The sequence below is a fragment of the Callionymus lyra genome, chromosome 1 (assembly GCF_982586985.1).
Source record: "Callionymus lyra chromosome 1, fCalLyr1.hap1.1, whole genome shotgun sequence".
NCBI lineage: Eukaryota > Metazoa > Chordata > Actinopteri > Syngnathiformes > Callionymidae > Callionymus > Callionymus lyra.
Window position 1 is genome coordinate 19,510,062 of NC_141818.1, and position 25,071 is coordinate 19,535,132.

The 25,071-nt window shown below is 42.2% G+C and overlaps 2 protein-coding genes across 9 annotated transcripts in view; both read right to left on the reverse strand.

Moving 5' to 3' along the window:
• Positions 1–16: 16 nt before the first annotated feature.
• mtmr3 (myotubularin related protein 3) lies at positions 17–19,925 on the reverse strand. Of its 7 annotated transcripts, XM_087796331.1 has the most exons (23): positions 19,756–19,925; positions 17,174–17,297; positions 16,043–16,118; positions 15,591–15,637; positions 14,275–14,364; positions 12,884–13,000; positions 10,667–10,749; positions 8,559–8,725; positions 8,388–8,484; positions 8,101–8,214; positions 7,079–7,269; positions 6,764–6,895; positions 6,584–6,695; positions 6,305–6,500; positions 5,137–5,322; positions 4,892–5,062; positions 4,686–4,831; positions 2,510–3,860; positions 2,344–2,448; positions 2,193–2,281; positions 1,918–1,944; positions 1,587–1,714; positions 1,381–1,513 (listed from the first exon to the last, which is right to left on the reverse strand). In XM_087796331.1, exons 4-22 carry the CDS (start codon positions 15,591–15,593, stop codon positions 1,600–1,602), a joined length of 3,492 nt encoding a protein of 1,163 aa, XP_087652457.1. In that variant the 5' UTR covers positions 15,594–15,637; positions 16,043–16,118; positions 17,174–17,297; positions 19,756–19,925; the 3' UTR covers positions 1,381–1,513; positions 1,587–1,599. The 7 variants fall into 7 exon arrangements, with proteins under 7 accessions (XP_087652437.1, XP_087652467.1, XP_087652420.1 ...); XM_087796311.1 differs by lacking the exon at positions 1,587–1,714 and having other exon boundaries at positions 17–1,513; positions 16,043–16,083; XM_087796341.1 differs by lacking the exon at positions 1,587–1,714 and having other exon boundaries at positions 17–1,513; positions 7,139–7,269.
• A 3,491-nt stretch (positions 19,926–23,416) lies between these two features.
• The window catches only part of cux2b (cut-like homeobox 2b), a 97,149-nt gene continuing 95,494 nt past the window's right edge, over positions 23,417–25,071 (reverse strand). For both annotated transcript variants that reach the window (XM_087796445.1, XM_087796437.1), the window contains exon 22: positions 23,417–24,337. In XM_087796445.1, coding sequence (XP_087652571.1) covers positions 23,539–24,337 — 799 coding nt within the window. In that variant the 3' untranslated portion in view covers positions 23,417–23,538. The remainder of the gene's footprint in view (positions 24,338–25,071) is intronic.

A 25,071-nucleotide genomic window follows, 5' to 3' on the forward strand; every position in this document is an offset into this window, starting at 1 on the left:
TCATGGCAGGACTCGCTGGCTTCATCTAGTTTATTTCTCCTTTACTTCTACAACAACTGCTCTGGAAAGAAAAGTCAACAAAAGAAAGTAGAGAACAAGGAGCACTTGTTGTTGTGGATCATGGCTTATGTACAGCTGCACTCCTGACGGACCGGAGGTGCTTCAAAGTGCTAGATCGACCAGGAGGACAGAGTCAGAGGGGACAGAACCAGGAGGGATTCCTCAGAGACCCGGAATAGAACAGCTTGGCAACAGTCTCCACACACACACGCACACGCACGCACACGCACACACACGCACACACACGCACACACACGCACACACACACGCACACACACACATGGTACATTCACGGGAACACACGTCATGTGACTAGCGGGCCGTTGCAGCACAGGTCCAGGCAAAGATCAGAGGAAAAGCAGAACTAAGAACCTCACTGACCAACTCAACTCTCGACTCAACTCTCGACTCAACTCTGGCAGTGTCCACTCTTCGTGTGCAAATAAAAGCCTCTTTTTTAAAATGGTTGATTATTTAACTTTTCACATTGCTGGATTATTAACGAGAAGGTGGCGCCCCCTGGCGGTGAAGACAGTGACTGCAGAAGGTTAGAGAAGGGAGGGGAGTGTTGAACTAGAACCAAACGTCTTAAGAGTTCAGCCGGAGTCGCCCTCTGCTCTCTGACCAGAACCTTCTCTTCTCCGTCCGCCTCGACTATTGAGCAACGCACGGTTGAAAACCCCATGACGTCCACAGAAACAACTGCGGTCGCCACGGCGACGCCCCCTGGAACACTGGTGATCAATGGAAGGAGGCTCTGGAACAGCGATGGAGCGACGGCTGAATAAATAAAACATTAAAGGGAAAACGTGACGTCGTCTGCTACTAAAAAAACAAGAAATCAAAGTTGAAAATAACTTTGGTGACTAAATTAGTGAGTCACTATTCAAGGTCTCTATACACTTTCATAAATGCTATATCTGAATATATTATTTATTTATTTTACAAAAACCTGTGTGTGGACGTGCAGACGGGGGTCTCAGCAGCGAGAGCCCTTCGCTGCCTCGGCTGCAGCTTCACCTCTGATCCACCGCGTCTCACTCTCTGGTCTCTGGTCTGTCCGAGTCACAGTTGAACAACTGCCTCGTCCTCGCCATCATCTGGTGACCCGGCCCTTTAAGATCTTCTCCTGAACCCTCCTTCGGCGGGACCAGAGACGGCCCGGACGGGATCGCCTCGCTCTCAGGTCCGGAATTAAAAGCTTGTTCAGCCTCGTCACACACTCTCACACTCACACACAGTTCCAGGACATTCTGCGCAGTTCTGCCGCCTCAGCAGGTTCTAGTTGGAGCTGGCCGTGATGGGTTTCTCCAGCTCGTGGTCCAGGGGGGGCGGCCGGAGCTGCAGGTTGCCGTAGCAGCTCTTGCAGACCCGGCTGGGCTCGAACAGCTGCTGACTTGGCACGGGGATCTTCTGGTCGCAGCAGCTGCCGCAGAACACGTTACCACAGTTCCTGCGGAGAGAAGAGACACACGGTCACCATGGAGACGGCGAGGAGAGGGCGAGGCGAGGTCCGGAACACTGACGGCTCTGCTGCAGTTAGAAACCATGTTTCACTACATGCCGAGGTAGCGGATCAACTGATGGTACCGGCCCACACTCATGCTGGTCAAGGCCATGCTGCGACACCAGCACGACACGCCCACTCTCAGGCCTGCAGGGGGGAAACAGGTGGGGAAGGAGGGGGGAGTCAGGCGGGATGTGAGGGGGGTTGACTCTGGACAGGACCTAAACCCACAGTTACTAAGACCAGGACTGAAGACGCCCCGGCCCAGTGAAGCAGAACCAGACACAGGTGGGGGAGGGGATGTTAGGAGGGGGGGTGGAGAAGGGAGGGAGGAAGGAGACAGAGCTCACCAGACCTCCTGAACAGAATCTCTGCCTCTGTAGAGGAGACGGGTCAGGGTCAAAACACACCACTAGGGGGGGATCATCTGTTTGATCACATTCAAATAAAAGGTGGGCCTGCCACAGTGCCCTTGAGCAAGATCTTGATGTGTCAATACTAGCGAGACTCCTCTGGAGGGAAGATAATGACTTCTATGGAATGTGTCTCAGGTCCAGTGGACCGGTATCAAGAGGTTCTGAAACTTGCCGTGTGAATTAAACTGAGAAGAGAGACATGGGTTTACCTGCAGTGATGCTTCCGGGCCGCCAACCAGAACCGGCTCTCACAGCCGTAACACTGGGCTGCCAGGTGGTCGGGGTACCAGCGCGTGACCTGATGGTGCAGCGGACGGGTCAGAACTCTGGACCGGCAGACGTGACGACGGCAGGTCTCACCTCAGTGTCCTGCTTGTCCACCTGCTCCCAGCTGGCCTCGGAGAAGAACTCAGTGCTGCAGCGGGACAGACAGTTCTGGTCCATGTTGTACTCCGAGTCCGTCATCTGCAACGGAACCAGAGTTCGGACCACAGACCCGGACAACCGGCGCCAGACGTTGTCTCACCACTTCGTCGTGAATGTCTCCGTTGACTCTCAGGCAGCCGGCGGGTTGCTGGCTCTCCAGCCGACTCCAGAGTTCCTGGACCTGCTTCTTCAGACACTCCACCTCCATCTGGTGACCCGCCTCGATCTGCCGCAGCCTCTGCTGGATGACGTCGGTGTGCAGCGCGAGTCCGTCGTCGTCCAGGTGGCTGCGGGTTGGCTGCTCCGGGCTCAGACTGGGTCGACCCGGCATGAAGTGACAGCAGCGCTGCTGCGAGCAGCTTCCCCGGTGCTGCAGAACCAGAGAGCTGCAGCTGGCCAGAGACAACTGCCGACTCAGCGGCGTCCGCTCCCCGTTGACCCTGGGCCAGTGCGGCACCCCCCCGCACGGCTCCCCGTCAGAACCATCACTGTTCCACATCCCGTCTTTGCCGGGCTCCGCGGGATGAAAGGCACTAGCAGGGGGCTTCCTGCAGCCCCCATTTAAAGTTCTGATGGAGCCGAGGTCCCCAGCCTCCAGCACTCGCTCCTTCCTGAGACACACGGGCTGGTTCTGCCGGACTGTGAGCTCGGACCTGCTGCATGCCTCCTCCGTCAGAGTCTCGGTGGAGCTCTCCATGAGCGAGACCGGCTTCTCCCGCTGAGACTCCTCCGCCTCGCTGGAGAACTCCTTCTCGTGGGGCGGCTCGGTGAAGCCGTTGGTTAAAGTTCTGTGAGAATCATCTGGAGCCGACTCAGGACCAGAGGGACTGGAGGCGTGCACGAGTGTCTTCTCTTCACACTGGTGGACCTGTGCAGCCTCCTCATTTGTCTGCAGCTGCTCCTGCACAGGCAGAACATGAACCTCCTCCACCCGCTCTTCTTCTTCTTCTACTTCTTCTTCTTCAGGCTCAACCTGACCGTTCAGCGGTGGGTGTCCATTGATGCATGGTTCTGCCGCCTCACATGGAGCCACGTCCACAACCTCTGGCCCAGTCTCTTCCATAGCTGGAGCACCTTCTCTCTGAGCCTCTCTGGTCTGCCCGGCTGTTTCCTCCTGCGGGATGTTCTCCATGACGACTCCATCAGTGGCCGACACCACGGCCTCCTCGTCGTCTTCTGCTCCAGACGCTGCATCACCGTAGGTTCCATTCAAGACCTCTGCCTCTAGGCTCCGGATCGTCAGACCCTGGTCCGGCTCGCAGTCTCCGTTGGTCTCGTCCTCCTCCTGGCCTCCTTCGTCGGGGCCCACAGCCATGTTGAGCTCCAGGGAGCGTCTGTGGTCCTGCCACTTCTCGTTCAGGCTCGGGTCGCTGGAGCGACGGTTGGGAGCCGGAGTGTTGCTCAGCTCACAGGCACTCGGCAGGTTGTCGAACGAGCGAGTCTTGGTGTGTCTGCAGCAGAGAGACAAGTTAGTCAGAAGTCCAGACTCACAACAACAAATATACCTTCTTCGACACATTTCCTTCACAGGTCACAGTTTGGTTCAGATGAAAGTGCGAAAAAAGGATTTATTACTAATTCAACTATTTATATTTATCGGAATCAGAACATTATTGCCTGTTTTTGTGGTGATGACAGTACAGGATAAAATGAAAAGAACAAATACAATAAAATAAAATGAGATGAATAAAATAAAAGACATTCAATTAAATAATATTTATGATCCTGACAGCAGCCAGGTATAACAATTTCTTGAATTTTCTGTCGGGTCTGGATTCAACTAAATATTAAAAAAAATATATTTAATAATTAAAACTTACGATAACTCTTATGATATATATTTTTTGGACTATATTGTTTCCAGGTTAAACTTTGTTTCTATATTTCATTTTAAAGTAAGATTAATTAAAGCAAAAAAAGACCATCTATTGATTTTTAAATCAAGTTAGCTTTGCTAATATCATTTTGAAAGTTTCTTTCATTTCTTTCACTGAAGTCAATCTGTACCAAACTGTGACCCTGAACCTCGACTCACTAACTGATCTACACTGACTCTCTTCTCTGCTAACTGGACGCGGCAGCTGCAGACGGACCTTCGTCCGTCCTCTGTGATAGAGAGAAAAGCAACTTCCTGTCTGGTGGTGATGTCATCATTTAGCTCTAGCTCTGACTGAGGCCTCAGTTTCAAGAGGGCGGTGGGCTGCGATCCCACCCGAGTGAGTCTTACATGGAGCGCGAGGGGGGGAGGGTGTTCGGTGCCAGCGCGCCAGGCTCACCTGCCCAGGGGCGCGTCTTCAGAGTTGCCACCGGGCGTCGGGTAGGGGGCGCAGGAGTCGTCCGAGGGCGTGGTGGGGGAGGAGCTCGGCAGGTAGACGGCGTTCCACAGCATGAGGTTGCGCACGTGACACACCGGATGAAGAAGCTGCAACGACAGGAGCGTCTGTCAGTCAGATGTTCTTCAGAGGAGCCTGACTGGACTCACGTTCTCAGAGTGCGGCGAGTACAGCATGTTCCTCAGCGTGCGGTTGGCGGGTCTCAGGAGCGACCAGATGGAGCAGGTTCTCTCCTGAACGTGCCGGTCTTCTCGCTCCTTCCCGCTGTTGCAGAGGAAGGTTCCGAAGAGACAAGAGTAGGTGTGCTGCACCAGCTTCACCTGCACACACACAAGACCTTCTCTTCAACTGCTGAACGTATCGACGTCTCCTAGACGAGGAACGTCTGACGTACCAGGAAGGCCTCGTTGAACTCGAACGAGCAGGGAAACTGCCGCTGCAGCTGATGAACACAGTCCAGCCACTGCAGGAACACCGGGCAGCGCTCGTTCAGGTCCTCAGAGTTCTCGCCATGACCACAGCGATCAGCAAACTTGTGGCCAAAGTCCAGCCACTCCGTCTCCACCAAGACTTGGAAGCCCTACAAGAACACGCAAGACATGAAACACCAGGATGTGGAGACAAATACTCAAGTGTGTCGACATGTAGTTGGGTGTGTAGGTTACATTTAAGATAAAGACATAATTAACCAAAATGTAAAAATATAATAATAACACTAAAACACAAAATCAACATGCCACGAACACATTGCCTGGCATCGCTCTCAGCCATGCAGAAAAATGTAGTCTTGACGGCCAATTCTCCTTGAATTGACACCTCCCATGTTGCCTCAAGCAAAAGTCTCTTCACGAAGTTGCTACATGAACCGAGTTGAAGTAGAAACATGATGTGGCGACGAGAACGTTAGCCTCTCCAGTAGCTCCGCAGCAATGATCAATAACTTAATAACACTAAAGTGTGCTGGCTGGAAAAACAATTTCCCGAAGGAGACCTCCAGAGAGATCAATAAAGTTTTATCAATCTATCTGAGAGTACCGGCTGCAATCTGTAATTATTACTCATTTTAAATAAATTATAATTCTTAATTGAAATGGAAAAATGTGTCTCATTTAAAATGTTACCATCCAAGATATTTTAATGCCAGTTAAGGCCTTATTTTTAAATTAGTAAATACATTTAGACTTAAGGATTTGTGGGTTTAAAATACATGCATGGAGACAATGCTTGCAATTATTTTATTTCCTTTTTGAACTTTTTGAAAAAGAACCGGCTGTTGCACTTACACATAGTAAACAGTAGGTGGAGCCATAAACAAGCATGTTCTATTTCTTCTAGCGCTTTTTTATTTTTTTCTAAAAGCAAAGACGAATTAAAAGCATCGTTGTATGAATGTAATTTTCAATATACACTCAGGTTGGTTATGTCTCCATCTGGAGATTTTTTTTACTAAATTGAATAAGGAAATTAAGGTACGTGCAACTGTACCAAAGTTATTTATATCATACAATTTACAAGAAGACTGAAAGTTCTGCACTTATGTTCTTAATTTGGAGACATGGTACCTCAATGCTGCGGTAGTACGGGTCCAGCAGCAGCTTTGACAGCGCTACTATTTGTGGCGTGCGGTCCCAGCCGTCGGAGCAGTGGACCAGGACTGGCCGGTGATCCCGGTCCACGGCATTCACCACCAACAGCGAGGCCTTCAGGAGCACGGAGAGATGCTGCAGCCACTTGGTGCTCTCCAGCGCAGACAGCCAGCTGTGGACACACACAAAGACAGGAAAAAAGGTTGCAGGTTTGAGTCATCATGTGTAATTATGAGGAAATAAAAAGGATCTGACTTTGCTGGATCCGGCATCTGAGTGCAGAGGAAGCGCAGGGACTGGAAACTCTTTCTGATGGAGTGGATGTTGGCCATGCCCATGAACACCACCTCACAGTTGGGGTAATATTCTGTAAGTAAATCGAAGTCTGAGTGCATGGGATCTCATCACACGTCTGACTGGAAGAACCAATCCTACCAGGACATTCACAGCCGCCACCTTTGGCCCTGTTGGCCACAGCAGCGGCGTAGGACCGGGCGTCCAGGATGAGTAACTTGTGCGGCTGAATGGCCAAAGTGTCCACCTCGGAGCTGTGCGTCATGGAGGACTCTGCCACGAAGAGAAGAGGACAACAATGATGTCTGAAGGACCAGGATAAGAAGCAGGACTAAATGTTTTTCCGATGTTTGCTTTCACATGGGCGGAGGCTGCAGGCAAGTTCTGACACGTTGGCTCCACAATCTGGTAAGACAAGTGTGCGTGTGTCGAGTCGGTGGTTGACTCAGCTCTTACCGAAGTCAGTATCAGACAGGTCAGAGATGTTGGTGTAGCTGCAGTTTTGGGAGTGCTTACGGGAGCTGCTGTCCACTGCGCAGGCCTTGGCGATAGACTGGACCAGGTGCTCGTCATCAGCATTCCTGTAGCCCCACCAACTGACCTCCGGCTGACCGCAACGAGCGATCACAGCTCCCGTAGTCACATGCCTGGACCAACATTCATAGTGTTAGTTGAAGGAAATAAGATCAAAACACATGGTCTTCATCCATCTACTGAGAGTCGTAAGAAAGGCAACCAAAATGTTTTTATGAGTTTAACCGTTTATTGAAATGAAACTTTTGAAGTCGAGGCTGAAGATGGTTAGAATCCATTGGTTTGTACAAACCTGGGCATCATGTTCCCTGCGGCCACTTTAGGATTAAAAGCTAACCCACAATTTCATTATTAACTTATTTTCAGGTACTTTTAGGTCCTTTTATTCTAAATACAACTTGAACATCAGGTTCCGGTTTTTCATTCTCATTCTCCCCGCCATTGTTGTCTTTCAAAATAAAATATATTTATATTATGATTTATATTTAACTATCAAGTTAGATACTTGAGCACATTATGACCCAGGAGACAAATGTATCCCCTTCACTGTAATCATCTGGCCATCATTATTACATAACTTTACTTTTATTTTTTTCAGAGCCCCTCAAAATGTTTAATTCTGTACATAAATATAATAATATATAAATATAATGCAACATTTTTAGCTTATTTTTTACAATTTCAAAGCAAAAGTGTACTTGATAAAATCCTTACTATACATTTTGTTTTTTATTTTCCATTTTATTTGGTTTGATTTCCATTATTTTAAGGCAAATCTTTGTCTCTTCTTTTTGAGGGACATTTATTTATGGGAAAATTAAAATGAAATACAATCAAATCTGAGTTCAAAGACACTTTTACTTTCCAAACGTTACGTTGGCTTTAGAGCATTCAAGTTTTACAAAACAATGACTGTTGACCTGACTTTGCCAGCGTAATCTTACCTATAAACCACAGATGGAAACCTCTTCCAGGAGCGGAAGGATGCAACGTTTTCCAGCTCCCTGTCCGTGATCCAGGCTGGCACCAGGAGCTGCTGTGGATAGCTGGGGCAAAGTCTGAAAGCACAGGAAAGAGACAAGTGTGGTTCAACAGGCGTCCGTGTCTGCAGACATATAATCCAGGATCAGGCTCTCGTCAGCCGAGAGTAAAAAGGTCGTAGAGAGAGAACAAGAGCAGCTACTGTGCAATCTAGAACAAAAGAAAGACAAGAAATGGAAGCTGCCGTTACCTGAACTTGCTGTTGATGTCTGTGATCCTCCAGGCGTTCTGAGTGTCAAAGCCCATCCTCTCCACCTCGTTCTTGAACCAGGAGGTCACGTGTTCACCTGCAGAGACGGGAGATAAGTCCGGGGTGTCCAACTGTGCTCTTATGTGGATCCAGGGTTGAAGGTTACAGCACCTGGTCTGCACAGCTCCCCGTGCTGCTCCTTCTCCCCCGCATACACATCCATGCACCAGGCGTGGAAGGCGAAGGAGAAGAGGTCTTCTAGACGAGAAGGCGGGCTCACTACTACGTTAAGGCGCTTTAACCATTCCTGACACTGCTCGAAGGTTGAGAACTGACACCTGAAGGCATACAGATATAGAGCAAAATCAGGTAAATGTGTCTGACTATTGTAATCTTCGTGTCTAAACAAGATGGAGCCGTCTCGCCTGCAGCTAATACAAAACTGTGCAGCGAGAATTCTGACCCGCTCTGGTAGAAGAACTCACATTTCTCCGATCCTTAAAACTCTTGACTGGCTGCCAGTTTTTTTCAAGATACATTTTTAAATTCTGGTTCTTACTTTCAGAGCTATTCATGGTCAGGCTCCTCCTTACATCAGTGATCTGATCCAGCCTTACACCCCAGCTCGGGCTCTGAGGTCTGTGGATCAGAATCTACTGATGGTTCCTTAACATGCTTCCGGAACAGAGGAGAGAAATCCTTCCAGGCTGTTGCTCCCAAGCTTCTTCTCCATGTGCGTTTGATGGATCTACTGACTCCTTCAAGAAACATCTAAAGACCTTTTTATCTGCGCAGGCTTTTCCCTGATTTTCTGATTCATCTGCAGATCACTTCTGTGCTACCAAAGAACTAAAATAACCTCTACGTGTATTTATTATTTTGAATTGTTAAACTTTTCGACACCAACATTGAGACCTTGCTTAACAACACCCACATGTTCTATCCGTGAGGGGTCAGAGAAAACACGTCAGGGTAAGGTCACTCTGCATGAAGCTTGACTTATTAAGTCCAACAAAAAAATATTACTTAATTGTATTACAGGAAAATAAACACATTTGGCTTTCATCGAAGAGCTCTTAAAACATCTCCTTAAAACATTCAGGTACAGAAGGCGGAACAGGTATTCCCAGTTCATCATGAGGATGCAGGTGCTATAAGGCATGACACCCTCCCTGCCACTGCTCAAGGACACGTGTTGGCCCGTGATTGATCCACTAGCATGGGTCACATGCGAGTTATGGAATAGGGCTGAAGAACTAATCACATTTTAATCATGATTATGATTTTGGTTTCCATGATTACACAATCATGATTGTTAACGATTATTACATTTAAAATGCTGCCGAAATCTAATCAAGTACAGGTTCAACCAGGATTCTAACCACTAGGGAAGCAACCCATGGTTCACATATCATTTAACTGCCCAGAATAACAAGCAGGTAGCAGAGCCAAGGTATCATCTGTAACGTGTCAATACAGGATCAGGGAAGCCTACAACAATCTCCAACAGTGACTTAAAACACAATGACATCCCTGTAATGCAGTAAACAAGTGACAAAACGCAGACTTCTGTTAACTGAAGTAGTACTTTGTACACATCACTATTGTTTAAGGAATGGTAAATAAATGTTTCTTGAGAAAGACACTCATGCACTTTCTACAGAAGCACATTGATGATGTAAAAAATATTAAGCTAAATCAACCATAATGTTATTTTTAATTCTTTAAAAAAAACAACTAAAAGAAACACTGGCTTCATATGAATGATTATCTAAAAGCACAAATATCTGACGTCACATATATGCAATAGCTGACATTTGTGTTTATTGGAATTTGAAAATGCAAATTTGTAAATAATAAAATCACTCCATATCAATGATACTCGCATAACACGGATAAATTAAATTTTGAATATTATATATTAGAATACCTGATAAGGTGAGCATGTGTGCTGGATGTAAGGAGACAGTAACCTCAAGTCAGAGGTCTCTAAAGATCTAAAGGAGAAGTGGTACAGATTGTATTGTGAAATTGCACTTTTTGATAGAATATATATTGAGTTGGTGATTATTATTATATTTTGTAATAACTTTTAATTTACTGCATTTGTTTATCATTGTCAGGCAATAAAATACAGATATTTTCAGTAAGATCATGTTTAATGCTGCTTTATAGTGGGCATTAAAACATCTATAATATTAATGGAAGTTATATTTTTTGCCATAGAGCAGAGATGAGCAATAACTAAAATATGATTCATCAAACAATTCCAATCTTACCGAACGACTTTACAGTCCTTGCAGGTGACATGTAGCTGGAACATGTCACGACACTCCACACTTTCAATAAGCAGCAGAGGGACCTGGAGAAAGAGACGGCGTTTGATTGACAGTGAACAAATACTGGCAGAATGACATGCCTGCAGTCACAGCAGTTTCACACTCCGCTTTTAGAACCATCAGTAGTTAGTGTTGTTTCATTTGAATGGTGCTGAAGGTGCACACAAATTAGTCATCAACCTGCTGTTATTTAATGAACTTTAATCCCCAAATCTGTTAAAATAAAAGGAAGTCTTCTTAACCCTGTTGTTTTACAGACAACTAGGATCGAAAGTACAAAATGTCATGTGATTATTATTTACTTTGAATACAGCAGGGAAATTATTTTCCTGCTGTCGGCGTCGCTCAGTAAATTAGCCCAGAGGCACCAGAGACCTCTGCCTAAAGTTCTATTAGTTGCTATTGAAACATCAATGAGTACGACAACAAACCTTTGCACCACTAAGAGTCACCGACTAATGAAGGTAACGACAGATATTCGTGTTAAAGTCTCATTCAAGCTTATGTGCTGAAATGTGATCACCACATCCGAGTTCAGTATTAAATTATCGCTCAGTTAATCAGACCAGCAATTGATGCAATTAAATCCAAAACGTGCAGCTCAGTGAGATACTTACTGACACTTCGCAACAACAATCCTGCTACCAAAACAACAAAAAACAGAATGACATGTAAGTGGGGTCTTTTGTCATTGTACAACATTTGGGATGTTATTGGAACGTGCCACAACCATTCCATTAATTTTTTTCATAAACAAAAATCTCTCAACACCATCTTTACAGCACCTCCCACCACTATTAGGTTGTGAAGCCGACATGCAACACTTTGCCGACTGAAATCCTGCAAGAAATTTCTGCTTGATTTGATCCGAACACAGAATGACAAAAAGTATTTGCAAATAAACAATAAATGAAATGTGATTATATGCACATGCAAAGACTTTACTTAGTTCCAAACTATCCATCAAATGCATTTCATTTAAAATTCACATTCACATGGGTCCAAGCATGGATAGTCAGACCTTCAAATATGCTCTACAGCCGACTTGAAACCACCCTCATCATGTCTCAACACACCCGAAGAAGTGTTGTAAATATCAGAGGTTGTGTAACGATTACTTCCGTTTCCTCATTCGCAATACTGAGCAGTTAGGATATTTCCTGATTATTATATAAACTATGTTATACTTTTACAAACTATCATCAAACTCATCAACAGGATTATGAAAAATAAAGGCTTTTAAGTGCGAAAAATGTGTCTGCTTGTTTGATATCTCTTTCATCAAAAGCCACATAGAGGATGTTGTTCAGGAAGTTGTTGGATAGCAAATACAGAGTCACTGTTCCCCTGCTGAACAGGGATCGAGAAAAAGTGGTTGTTCTACATCCCCTTTGGAATGACTGTAGCCATGGCAACCACTAGTGCAGGGAGAGAGACAGAAAGGGCTAGAAAGTGTCAAAAGAGAGGCTATGAAAAGTCACGCAACACTGCTGCCACCGCTCTCAATGGCCTGGGCTACACTATTCTATTATGTGAAGCCTGTTTACATGCAACATTTCACAAGTGTCTTTCCTGTACAAAATAGGGCACCACTGTAATCTATAATAATACGTTTTATTCTGAATAAAGTTAGTGGTTAAACATAAAAGCTACAAGCATAATTTCGAATACAAATAAGGCTGTACAGCTGGATATTTTTATGTGCAACTGTATATGGTTTGCAAATAAATAGTTCTGGCTCCGAATGTTACTGCCCGAGGCTTTAATTTCAGGTTTGGAAAAAGTTTGCTCTTTTAATAATAAGGGTTTGACAGGATGGATGCCAGCATATAATTTAGACTTTCTTCTTAGAGAAGAAATAAACAGACATTATCTTTGGCAGATTTGTTAGCCTATAATAAATAGACAACAGTAATCTGTTGTTTTAGGAACTAGATTTTGTAATACGTTCTGTCAACATCTTATTTTTGTACATATAACTATAATAAAGATTAACTCAAAACAAACAAGGAACTGCTGTGAAACACCAAGTCAATGTAATGCAAGTTTTTAGAACAGCATAAATATTAATCATTCTCCAGATGTGCTAGAATATTAAATGCTTTGTAGAAAAGGAAATAGCTTGATAGATTAGAGCATTCACCAAAATAAACTTACATTGACAAGTGACTCTTTAAACTTGATGTGCAGGCGGTAGTTGGACAGTGCAATGATGGCGTCTTCAGCTCTCCCCACATACTCCGTGAACTCCCCGTGCAGCTCAGGAAACGGCACCTAGAAGACATGATACATTTAGGGCAACAAGACCAAAGTTAAACATATAACAAGGATAGAAGTTGTTCACATTTATTATTTATTATTTGGGCAGCGTCCAACAGCACCAGAACAGCTACATGTGAAACAACTAGACATTTCAGTATAAATGCATAAATGGTCTTATGAAATACTAAGTTATTCTTACTTGTGTAATACATTTTTGGGACCAAATCTTTCCAGCAAATCATTTTATGTAGCCCCTGGATGGTTAGTACTAGATACAAATGGATTGATGTCCATCTCCATAAAGATTCCAGTATTTAAGATAAGGGACTAAGATTAATAACACTCCAAACAGCCTCCAAAACTGAAAAGGCAATATCTAAATCAGAGTGGTGCTTCCTGTGAGAGTAGATGGCTAGATATACTAAATATACATTTTGTTTGGCCCAGCAAACTGGAAAGTTTTCCCCTTGTGTGATTGACTTTGACAGCCATGTTATACAAGGAAATAATGTGTTGATATCAGAATCTCTGACCACTCTGACCACTCTCTGACCAAGGTTGCAGCTGCAATAAAAGCTTTGGACAAAAAGGTATCGTTCATTAAATTAAATCTGTGACGGCTCACCTCAGGGGATTCATTAAAAGAAGACATCACAAATACTCCCTCATAGTTTTTTTCCTTAAAGAAGGATCTATAATTCAATGCAAATAATGAATCAAGTTTGGCTTTGCGGAGGCCTGTGTGGATCCTTCTGTTGCATGTTTTTAAATAACCCAGGAGGGAATACATTGGCAATTAAAATTAAATAACCCCCTCAATAAAAAGCATAAATGTTTTTTTTAACTCTTGTACACAGTCTTAAACTGACAAGAGTACAAACCTGTGTAAAGTCGTATGATGTTTATACATAAAAGTGACTTTAAAAGCTCAACATTTGAAAGGCCTTAGGAACAAGCACATCACATGCAACAAAGGAGCTACCCACTGTGGATGATGAAATCTAAGCTATGTGGATGCATGACCTCCACTGTTGAATAGCAGACACCAGCTGACCGAACACACCAACGCTCCACAAGTATCAGCTTGCATTGTCATAACTAGCATGCGCAGAAATATGCTTTAAAAAAGATGAGTTAAAGCACTCGGTAGTTCTTCTGAGACACAGTTTAGACTGCTCAGTCCCACAAGTCACATGTTGTGACGACGTTACATAATCAATTACAGAGTTGGCGACACTTTAAGGTGACTGGCGGTTTATAGTGCCAGATAAGCAACACCTACTCACCTGCATGTTGTCCTCCTCCAGGATGGGGGATTTCTTAGGGAAAATCTGATTGGCTTGGATACACTCCAGGCTCTGTCCCTCCTCCTCCTCCTGAAGACAACAGGCTGGTTAGCCCCTTACAAAAGCAGCTTCTTCGCATCTACTACATCTCCCCCTTATTTAGAGGAGGACATTTGAAAATGTATTAACTCCCAGTCAAGCATTCTACACCTCTTGCACATTCTAGTTGTTCGCCTTGTTGCTGTGGTCAGGGGCACATTGACCCAAGAGTTCTGCAGATGAACATCTTCTGCATTTTACTTCCTGTCGTTCTCAGTACAGTGGGGACTTTTTCCGCTTGATCATGACGAAGAAAGTCAGATAGAAATTCGATGGCCTACATATTTACTTTGGTTTGGGATAGTGACAAAGCTCCCTCCTTTCAAAGACAAAAAAGCGACCTCGCTGGTCTCTGCTTTGAACAGGTAGAAAAAAGACCTTGTCTTTAGAAATTAAAGGTGAAAGGTATCCAAGACCAAAATATTAGTTCCCATAATCAGATTGTAAACCACACTGTGAGCTTCAACGTTGAACGTTTTGAGGAATATTAACAATGAATGTCAAAATCTCTACTCAGATTTTATTGATAACTTTTTGTGTCTGCAACACGATAAAACCAGTTGTTTTTACAAGCACACTATATCCTTGCTACAGCTCATTATCACGGCTGTCTGCAATATTGCAGAGTGCACCAGAACAGTCAGGGATTTGTTCCTCAAGGGCAAAAAATGTCCGGCCCTTTGCTGACAGAGATAGACAGGAATCTATTGTGCGTTTGGTCAGGTGCCAAGCTCAGCTCAAACATTGTGTAAAGGAAGATTAAGGTGGTCGTAGGAGACGAGGCAGAGCCGGCGGTGGCAGTACATTGCGTCAGTTGCTGCCTCAGCAAGAGCCACTATTGCCTGTAACCCATATTGATACACAAAATCCATAAAGGAGCAGGAGGGCAGAGGCCAGACATTGGACATCCGGCACAGCTGTTTGCCAATAAAGTAAAAAGGAACAATGATCAACAGAAAACATAACTTGCCATGTGGTTATGTCATAGTGCAGCAGAGCTTCTAATGTGTCTAATAGAGCAAATACAGCACTAAAGGCCACAGCCCTGCAGACTTAAGTTTCTGATAGTGTGCTGCATGACGTAACTGTCTGCTTCCTGGTAAACAAAGCTGATAAAAAGTGAAAAATCAATTCAGTTTCCAATTCTGCAGACTGCAGCTGGAACACATGGCAGACAGACTTAACTGTAACCAACTGAGCAACAGATAATAACATACCATGGTCCTGGTGAAGGAGTGTTTCACCCAGCCAGGAATGGCGACCTCTGAAAAAAGAAAGCAGGTATTATGAGATAGCTAAAGATAAGAGTCACACCTCACTGGTTTATATTAAGGATATGGAATAAGAAACTGTGTTTTTTCATCACTAAGAATAAATAAACTCACTTCACTTCCTAACAAACCAAACAATGTATATTCACATTATTGAGTACTCCAGTTGTATGTATTTAGGACATACAATTACGGTAAAACCTATATTAATTTGCGGTATATATTCATTAACTTGACCAGCAGCACCAGCAATATATATTGACATCACAAACTGCAGCTTTTGTATTTTAATATTAACGATTCACTTTATTACAACAAAAAACATAAGAAATCTAAATCTATTTCAAAATGTCACACATGTATTGACCTACATACAAGAGCATTTATTTAGGTCTTACCGGAGACCGTCCAGTGAAGGACGATGTAAGTCCTAGTGATCCTGTTCAGAAATATTTACAAATAAGACATGGAAATCTGTGAAAACAAATGCAAACAAACGCATGAATATCGAAATGTTTTTCTTTTTCAGTTGTGAGCTTTTCTTTTTTTCATTCTGTGTATATATATATATATATAGATATATATATATAGATATAGATATATATATATAGTCAGACTGGACTTGCGATGTTCTTGTGATCATAGTCATACCACTAAAAGCTCACAGATGAACAATAATAAAAAATAAACTTTAATAACTTTAATTTGCTAACATGACCCAATCATCAAATTGTTGCATAACTCAGCAAAATAGAGAATAAAAAGATAGACAGATAGATAGATCAACTTTATTATAGAAATATAAAGGGGAAAAAAATGTAGGAAAAATATGTGTATGTAGGTGTACTATTGTAAATATGGATGTAATCTTAAATACAAACATGTTACATTTAAATACAATTTAATCAACGTGCTCAATCTATAATCTCAATGTTCTAAGCATTCTAAGTATTCTTCCTTCATATTGCAACACCTCCGTCAAACTTGTTGTTTGGGGCCATGAGAAACATTAAATGAGAAAAACATCAAGTAAAACATTAATGCTAAGCAGGCCAAGCCAGCAGTCTCCAATTAAAAGGTGTCTACAGAGAGTACACAGCCAAGAGCAATAAAATGTCATTTAAAAAGACACATTCAACAGCGTCAGATCTCAATTAGTTTGCATGCATTTTGTCATTGCGTTTCTTGTACAGTTGGAAACTACTATATTTGCTAGGTTATGAAAACGCAAATGAAACAGGATGATCAAAATGAAATGGCAAGTTCAAATAGGTGAAAATGAATTTGATCAAACATGTTCAGGGGGATGACAGAAATGCATGTTATGCCAGATATACTTGAGGCCTGAAAGTAGTTGCCAGAACTAACATCAGGTTATTAGTGTTTATCCTGCATGTTTTTTCTGTCTACTTATACGGGACTACTGGAATCTTGCAGTCAAATTTGCTTCACATGAGATCTTTTTGAAAGCATCACATAAGGAAATTTTTCTTTTTTCTTTGTAGATACAAACGTGTACGTAAACCCACCTTCTGAATGACTCTGGTGTGTATGCGGATGCTCAATGATCAGATGTTACAGAACAGATGAGAGACGACTGGTGTGTTCATAGTCTTTCGGGACACTCCCACATAAAGAACGCCTTTTAAATTCCTGGGCACAGTAGCAAAGTCAACAATTAAGGGGTGTGTCCATCTCACCTGTGCACGTTGAGAGGTGGGGGGGGCACTGTGCACAGGTTGCTAGTCCACTGCAGTGCAGGACACAAGTCATTGCTTAATGGTTTTTGGGGTAATTCAAAGGATTTCTGACAGTACAGCTGATTATGCAAGAAGTCAGATACAATCTAAACTTGTCTTGCTCTAAAAAAGGAAGGATGGTTTTATTTAATCTTATACTTGCATGCAGAAGCACAAAAAAACTTAATACCTAAATACATGTAAAGGAGAGTTTTTCCTTCAAAATACAGAAACTATATCAAGTAATTAATTTTTATTGTGGTTCATTTGTAGTATTGATATTGGTTTTATTTTAATTTGACTGTAATGATTACAACTTAAATGTGCAGTTTCTGGCTCTAAATTACAGACAGTGATATTAGTTTACATCTTCCTCTGCAACCAATGGACCAGCCAGGGATCTCCAGGTTTACAAGCCTTCAAATAGGCATAAAGGTCACAAAGCCAGTCAAGACTGTAATGTGATCCAGGAGACGTGTGGTTGAGCAGACTTCAATGTAGCTTATCATGTACAGTGAAGCGTACCATCACATGGGTGGGTAGGCAAAAGGGGTGGTCTCAACATCACTGTCCTCAGAGCTGGTGGTAACTGATAAAGCAAATCTTGCTTCAACACCAGTTTTTCGTTTGCCTCTACGCAGTCACATTAACACGTCCCACCAAATCCACCCTGACCTGTGGCCACAACACAGTCTGGCTCAGTTCAGAATCACACAGCAAGAGCAGCTAAGCCCCTTAGAGCCTCACCGTTACTCCCGTCCCGTGATAGACTTGAACGCCAGTGGCTCTAAAAGGGATTATTTCCTGTGAAGCTACACACATGGGCTAGGTTTCAAGTTGTTTAAAGAAATGTAACTTTTTAAGGTTTTCATTCAAGCAAAATTGGTTTTGAACAACTGGCAAGGTGCAAATAAGTTGAAAACGGATACATTTGAATAATTTAAACCAAAGTTTCTGAATATTTGTAGATGTATTTAAATCAATAAGATTTAAGCTTAAGATTTCAGCAAAGAGTTTTTTTGAGGGACATCTACAAAACAAATATAAACAAGGGGTTTAAAAGCACATTATTTTGTCTTAATTTCATTTCATTATTTCATTCTGTATTTCTACACAAAAAAATCCCATGTTGTGTTAACAACACTGCCAATAAAAGTTCCTGATTCTGAAACAGTTTACTATGCATTCTTGTTGGAAGAAGGTAATAAGAGAAGCATGCAACCATTTATTTGAACACTGACCTAAAAAAAACTATCCTTTGCAACAGATATGATGCAACAGCAAGACATTTCTCCACTGCACAACTTTGCAGGAACTTGTTTAATATTTAAATTCGATGTCACAAAGTTCTCTAACCTTTAGACGATATAGAAGGAAGTGTAGTTCAACTATTTGCTACTACCTTGAACAAAACTGAGTATTCATAGAATGTGTAAAATTTTGCATAATGCTTCCCCAATTTAAATTGCATTTTTTGATGCAGATTTGGTGTTGGCGTTAGAACAGCACTAATAGTCATAAACAATACATGTTGTTTTTAAAGTACAGCTGCACTAAACATTAAGAACACTGACCATTTAAAACAGAGAAAAGCATATCAAACACATATTTAGGTTGGGTCAATCATTCTAGACATTTGTTATTTAACATGACCACGAACATAATTTACACCCACATTTTTCCATATGATGAAGACTTAAAAATGAAAAACTTAAAATTTAACAAGTCTGTCCTACAATTCCTTTCCACAGGTTTAGACGTATGGCTATATAAAGGCTAAGATATATTTATTTCGTTACACACAGAATGAAATAAAAACAATAACAATTTAAGTGTTTAGGTTTTAAAAGACAATGTTTCTGTGCTTTTGGCTAAAGAATGTTCGAGCAGGTGAGTCAAGAAGCTAAGTTAGCTCTAAATCTGTGTTTATGGGTTTAATATTTGCAATATTTACTATATTTGGTTAAGAATTAAACGACAATATCACCTGGAAACAATACAAACGTCTCTCTACTAACGGGTATAACTAAAGAACGCCGACAAAAATGCATTTATTTTGCATCTCATAATGTGTCAAGGTTTGTGGACTGACTAGCTAGAAGTGCAGTGTAGCAAAGGTAATGTAGCCCAAGAAGCTACGAAGCCAACTGTTCGGTTTGTGCTCATAAAGTCTGCAACACTGCGATAACAACACGGGAGGAAGTATAAAATATAACGCGCCGGGTTTGGTTCCCCATGAACGTGACAGTGACAAGTCGGCAACAGTTAGCTTCGCTGCTAGCATTAGCTGCTAGTGTTTTTGTTGTCATGAGATGGAGGGCGGAGGCCTGAGTCAAAACACACCGAGGACGGAAGACCCGCCGCGCACTCACCTTCAAACGGCTGATGCGAGCCACAAGAGACGCCAATTCACCGGAAACCCGCGTAGAGAGTCAGCAGTGCGAGGCCGTGAGTCATATCCGAGCCGAGGCCGAGCTTCAGTGCGTCCCGCTCCAGCGTCGGGCCGCCATCGTCGCCATCATCACCATCGCGAATTCTCCAGCCCGACGAATTACGCTGGTGACGTCATCGCGCCTGCTCGCCGCGCGGGGCGGGGCTCGCGCACCACGCGGTACTATCATGTAAACACTGGCACGTCAGAGATGACCCCCCACCCACGAGCGCCATTGTTATGATAACATCAAATATATCAGACATATTTTAATAATAAAAGATTTTAAAAAAGAAGAATGTGGTTTCTTACGAATAAATGTTTTCGAATAAAGTTAAGGAAATGCTATTTAAAATGACTCTAAACATTTATTTTAATAATGATTGAAATGAAAACTAAATGTCTATTAGGTCAAAGTTTAGATTTTTTTTTTTAAGTATTAATATTACTCTATATTTAAAATTCAAAAGACTTATTATCAACACCAAGTTAAAAATCTTTTAACCATCCTTAGCAAACAGCACGTTCACTAATCAAGTTTTCAGAAAGGCACACTTAAATTTCCAATTTAAAAAGCATGTTGAATGTATTAAACAGATTAATTGTAAATAATAAATGTGATTTACTTAAGGAATTGTACAGGAACTTGTATTCTTTGCATAGCTTTTTATAATTATTTTTCTCTATTGATGAGAGTTTTATATCCTTCTACACGTCGTTTAAGCTTTTCATTCTTTCAATCCAAATATTCTTTACAACAACAACAACTTATGTGGGTCATTTTATAGACTTTAAAGTACCAACATTTCTGCCTTTTATTCAGGATGTTTAACATTTTTGGGGGGATACAACTCATTGTTTCAAAAATGTCCGTAAGCGAATGTGTCCATCAATTCTAGTGTCAATTCAGAGTCAAATGCAAGTTAAAATTGATGTGGGTTATTGAATTGCTTGACACAAGTGACCATGTGATAGTGAAAGTCTGAAAATGTATACTTACATCTGTTAGAATATTTCTGTCCATCATGCCTAAACACTTCTTTTTTTTTTAATTAGAAGAAATAAAGACACAACTGCAGAATCTTAAACAATTATGTATTGAATGATGGCTTACATATGCAACTTCTGATCCAAGACACTTGGCAAACTTCTGTCCATTCAACAATAAACCTTTAGACAACTTTATTGGTGTTGCTTCATTTGCAGACGCGTTGTTGTGTCATTACTCAGAGACTGATGTCGATTACAGAAGAAAAAAAATAGAACATGTAGGTCTCTGTTACCAAGAGCTTTGCTTTTGGAAACAGGGTTATTAGACGGCCTACACTACTCTTTACCAATACCTTATTATTAGTCCTGGAAGGATGACGCGTGAGGCTTAAACTATGGCACAAATCATATGCAGTGTTTACTTGTTTGTTTAAGTAGATTTAAATCATAAGAAGCTGTACCATGTGAGGATGTCACCAGTATCAAATCAAATGAACGCAAGTGCTGATAGAATCTCCCTTTGCACGACCAACAACACAAAAACACATCAGTCATGTGACCAGAGAGGATTTGCATGCAAAAAAAGAAATATTGGTGTTTTTATATGCAAGAATGATGGTGTGGGTAAATATGTTTCTTCTTCAGTTCATGTCAGAGACAATGGAAATCCCATGTAAGAAATGTCTTCTAATCCAACAGTATATTATGCACAAAATGTCAGTAGGAATCCTCTGAGATTCTGAGAAGAAAATAAATGTTTGTTTTTTTTAATAGAAGAAACTGGAAAAATACAACCCATTAGCTTCATCCTGGTAGTTTCACTCTAGTGAAGTTCAACTGGAAATCTTTACAGCAATTATTCATGGACGAATCTCTTTCTCCATCTTCAGAGTCACTGCATGTCCGTGACATATGTAGAACAGGTTTATCCCTCCGTGATGCGAGTCGATGTGAGCACTCCAGATCAGAGCAAGTGTTGAAGTAAAGCTTTAAGAAGCAAGACTACCCTGAGAGAATGTCTAATACGGGGCAAGCTTGCCAGACCAGACCTGGCGTGTATGGGTTTGGTTTATTAAATCTGTACACTCTATTTCAATATAATCAGCACATTTTTGTTCCAAGAATGCAACATTTTTTTTTTTTTGTAATTGTGTTATATATATTTCTACATAATACAATCCAAGTCCTCTGAGCTATGTAGACATGTGCAATAGTTTACAACCAACTTCAACGATACTAGTAAAAGGCAAAGACTCGTGGACACTAAGTTAAGGATAATGTTGATATTTGAATTCTTCTTGCGTCGTCACAATTATCAAAATCTAAGTGCTGTAAGTAGTTCATACACGAGGTATTAGATATCTAACCGTTCTGAGTATAAAATATAAGCAAAAAAACACAGAAAGAACATCTTGCAAGCATGACAAAGAAACGTCTACGGACACGATACACGAGTGGTGGAGGATAATATGAGGGGATACATGGAATCTTTTGCCTCCATTAGAACATCATACTTACAAATCCAGGTTCAACAGAGGTGATATTGGAAGTTTTTTTTACACTCTCAAATGAACTAAAGTCATCACAGACATTCATTTCAGTGCACCTGATGTCAATGCTGAGAGGTTCAATTGTTTTATCAAGTATATGACGTTACAGCTACAGTGACCCATATGAAGAAAGTGCACCCCATCAGGTACGACCTGTGAGCAGGATCTCAATATTTTAAAACTTGTATCAACTCTGGCCCTGACTCTTTCCAATGCCTCCGATTATTAAGCTTGTTGGTCGTGATCATGGATGAGAATGAAACACATGATGTGCATCAACATAATCTGAGGTGAGTGTCTGGTCTGTTGTTGAGAGGTAAGTCTGGAAAAAATCCTGTAAACTGTGCCCATGTATAGTAATGTGTCCACAAACACAAGGCCCTAAAACTGTGAACCTCAAAAAAATTATTCTTCACTGTTTTCTTTTTTATCATTTTTTTTTTCCAGGATTTTCAGCTTTTTTTTTTCTTCTTCACTGAAGTTTCATCACAAGTGACTAACTAGAGGATAACAGGGTCAGGTGAGTACCATGCTACATCAGGTTCAGAGAAGGCTATTGCAGACAATTCTACAACATGTACAACCACATATTATACGTGTGAGATACAAAGATTTCAAAACATATCACCAGGAAAACTAAGTACATACAAGGTGTTGAATATTTAGAGTCTTAAAGGACTATCCCTCAGTCAGTAATGAGATTTTGCGTTACTTGACTTCAAATGTCCAGTCTTACAGACAAAATTTTTGAAAAATTGCTATTCAAAAAGTAGCAAATTTGGTCAATGTCTCTTTTCAAATAGTGCTTTAAATGGCTTAAGACAGGGGTCTTTTTTAATCTCACCCAGTGGCAATCGACAGAACTTCAGTGTACATTTGATGACACTATTTCTGCAAAAGTCTTTACGTAAAGTCCAATAGGTAAAAGAACAGCTAGTGCTGTCACATATATTTCAAAGTATTAAAAAAAGAAGAAAAAAAAGTTTATAAACTTTATTTCCCCGACTCTAAGTTCTCGTAGGGAATTCAAGCATTTTGTCGAGCTCTGTGTTCCCGTTAAAGTTTCTACCGTGACAGGCCAGACCTTGAGGAGCCAGGCTCCATCCTCACCAAATCTGGGAGATGCTTTGATTCTGGACTGTGTGCTGCGAGGGTCGCCGGGCCTGGATTCCGAAGAGACGGAGTCAAAACTCCCACTCCAGCGTTTCTTCTCGATTAGCTGCTCTCTCCAGCCTGTGGATGATGTTGTTGAGGTTGGCCATTTTCTCATTGCGTCTCTGAGTGCTTCTGTTCAGTTTGGGACTTTGGAAATTAGGGTTACTGTCCGGGCTGTGGTTGGTGCCCGTCGACGGCGGGTTGGGGATGGACGGTGATATCGGCGCGGAGGACGAGGGCACTGGGGACACCGACATCATCAGCCCCGGGGAGGAGGCGGCAGAGGGAGAGTTGAGAGAAACCTCTAGGCTGCCGCGGCACGGCTCGGACGAAGCCTTGAAGCTCACCGGATCGACCGGAGACTTCCCGGCGTCTTCCATCTCCTGCCTGGAATGGCTGGATCTCGCAAAGACGTCTGCTGAGACTGTGCCGGGGTAGAGAGCCTGAGACAGGTTGATGACGGCTTCTTCCTGCTTCAGGCTCTGGTAAAGCTCTCGGCAGATCATGTGAGAGTCCTCTTGTTCACTTTTCAACTGTGGAAACTGCGATGCCACCGAGGAAAAAGACTGGACTCTAGACTGCCTGATCACTCCGTCTTTGCCCAGGTTCTCGTCCTCCCTGTCTATTGCTTCTTGTTTGACGTGAGATGGGATGGAGCTGTTGCTGAAGGGAAGGATGGAGTGGATGTGTCCTGAGAGCTGCTGCTGTCTCCTCTCCTCTCCTTCTGACTGAGGGCTTCTCGTCGCTGAGGGTGAGTAGCTGTGGTGCTCAGCATCCGTGTCGTTGTCAGGAAGACCTTCCATCAGAACCTCTCGCCGCATCCTGGACCTGCACACACAGACACACAGAGACGGGCAGTTAGACAGAGAACTGGTGATGCAGCTAGTTTTGGACATTTTGTAACAATTTTGTAAAATGATCTCCACATTTGTGAATCAGAGGCATTTTCATTTGAATAAGGAACAAGGAACCTTTGGAACACAGTTGGATCTCATCATGTCACACATGCCAACATGTTTTTGTTGTGTTATAGTGTTTAATATTATAACTATTATAACTTGCTGTGAGTGTGTTATGTCTTCTGATGTTTATAATTGTTTTTCCTACTGTTAGTGTGTGTTGACCACCATGTGTGTTGTTGTGTTTTTTAATAATAATAATGATTATTTTTAATGTGAGCGTGTGTTGACCACCATGTTTGTTGTTGTGTTTTTAATAATAATAATGATTATTTTTAACATGAGCGTGTGTTGACCACCATGTGTGTTGTTGTGTTTTTAATAATAATAATGATTATTTCTACCATGAGTGTGTGTTGACCACCATGTGTGTTGTTGTGTTTTTAATAATAATAATGATTATTTCTACCATGAGTGTGTGTTGACCACCATGTGTGTTGTTGTGTTTTTAATAATAATAATGATTATTTCTACCATGAGTGTGTGTTGACCACCATGTGTGTTGTTGTGTTTTTAATAATAATAATGATTATTTCTACCATGAGCGTGTGTTGACCACCATGTTTGTTGTTGTGTTTTTAATAATATTAATGATTATTTCTA

What these genes read in the sequence shown, in the direction of transcription:
- mtmr3 (XM_087796303.1), bottom strand. An exon ending in CAGATGCCGGATCCAGCAAA is followed by an intron (nt 6,501 to 6,583) that starts GTCAGATCCTTT and finishes GTGTGTCCACAG; the next exon opens with CTGGCTGTCTGCGCTGGAGA. An exon ending in AGTTCAACGAGGCCTTCCTG is followed by an intron (nt 5,063 to 5,136) that starts GTACGTCAGACG and finishes GTGTGTGTGCAG; the next exon opens with GTGAAGCTGGTGCAGCACAC.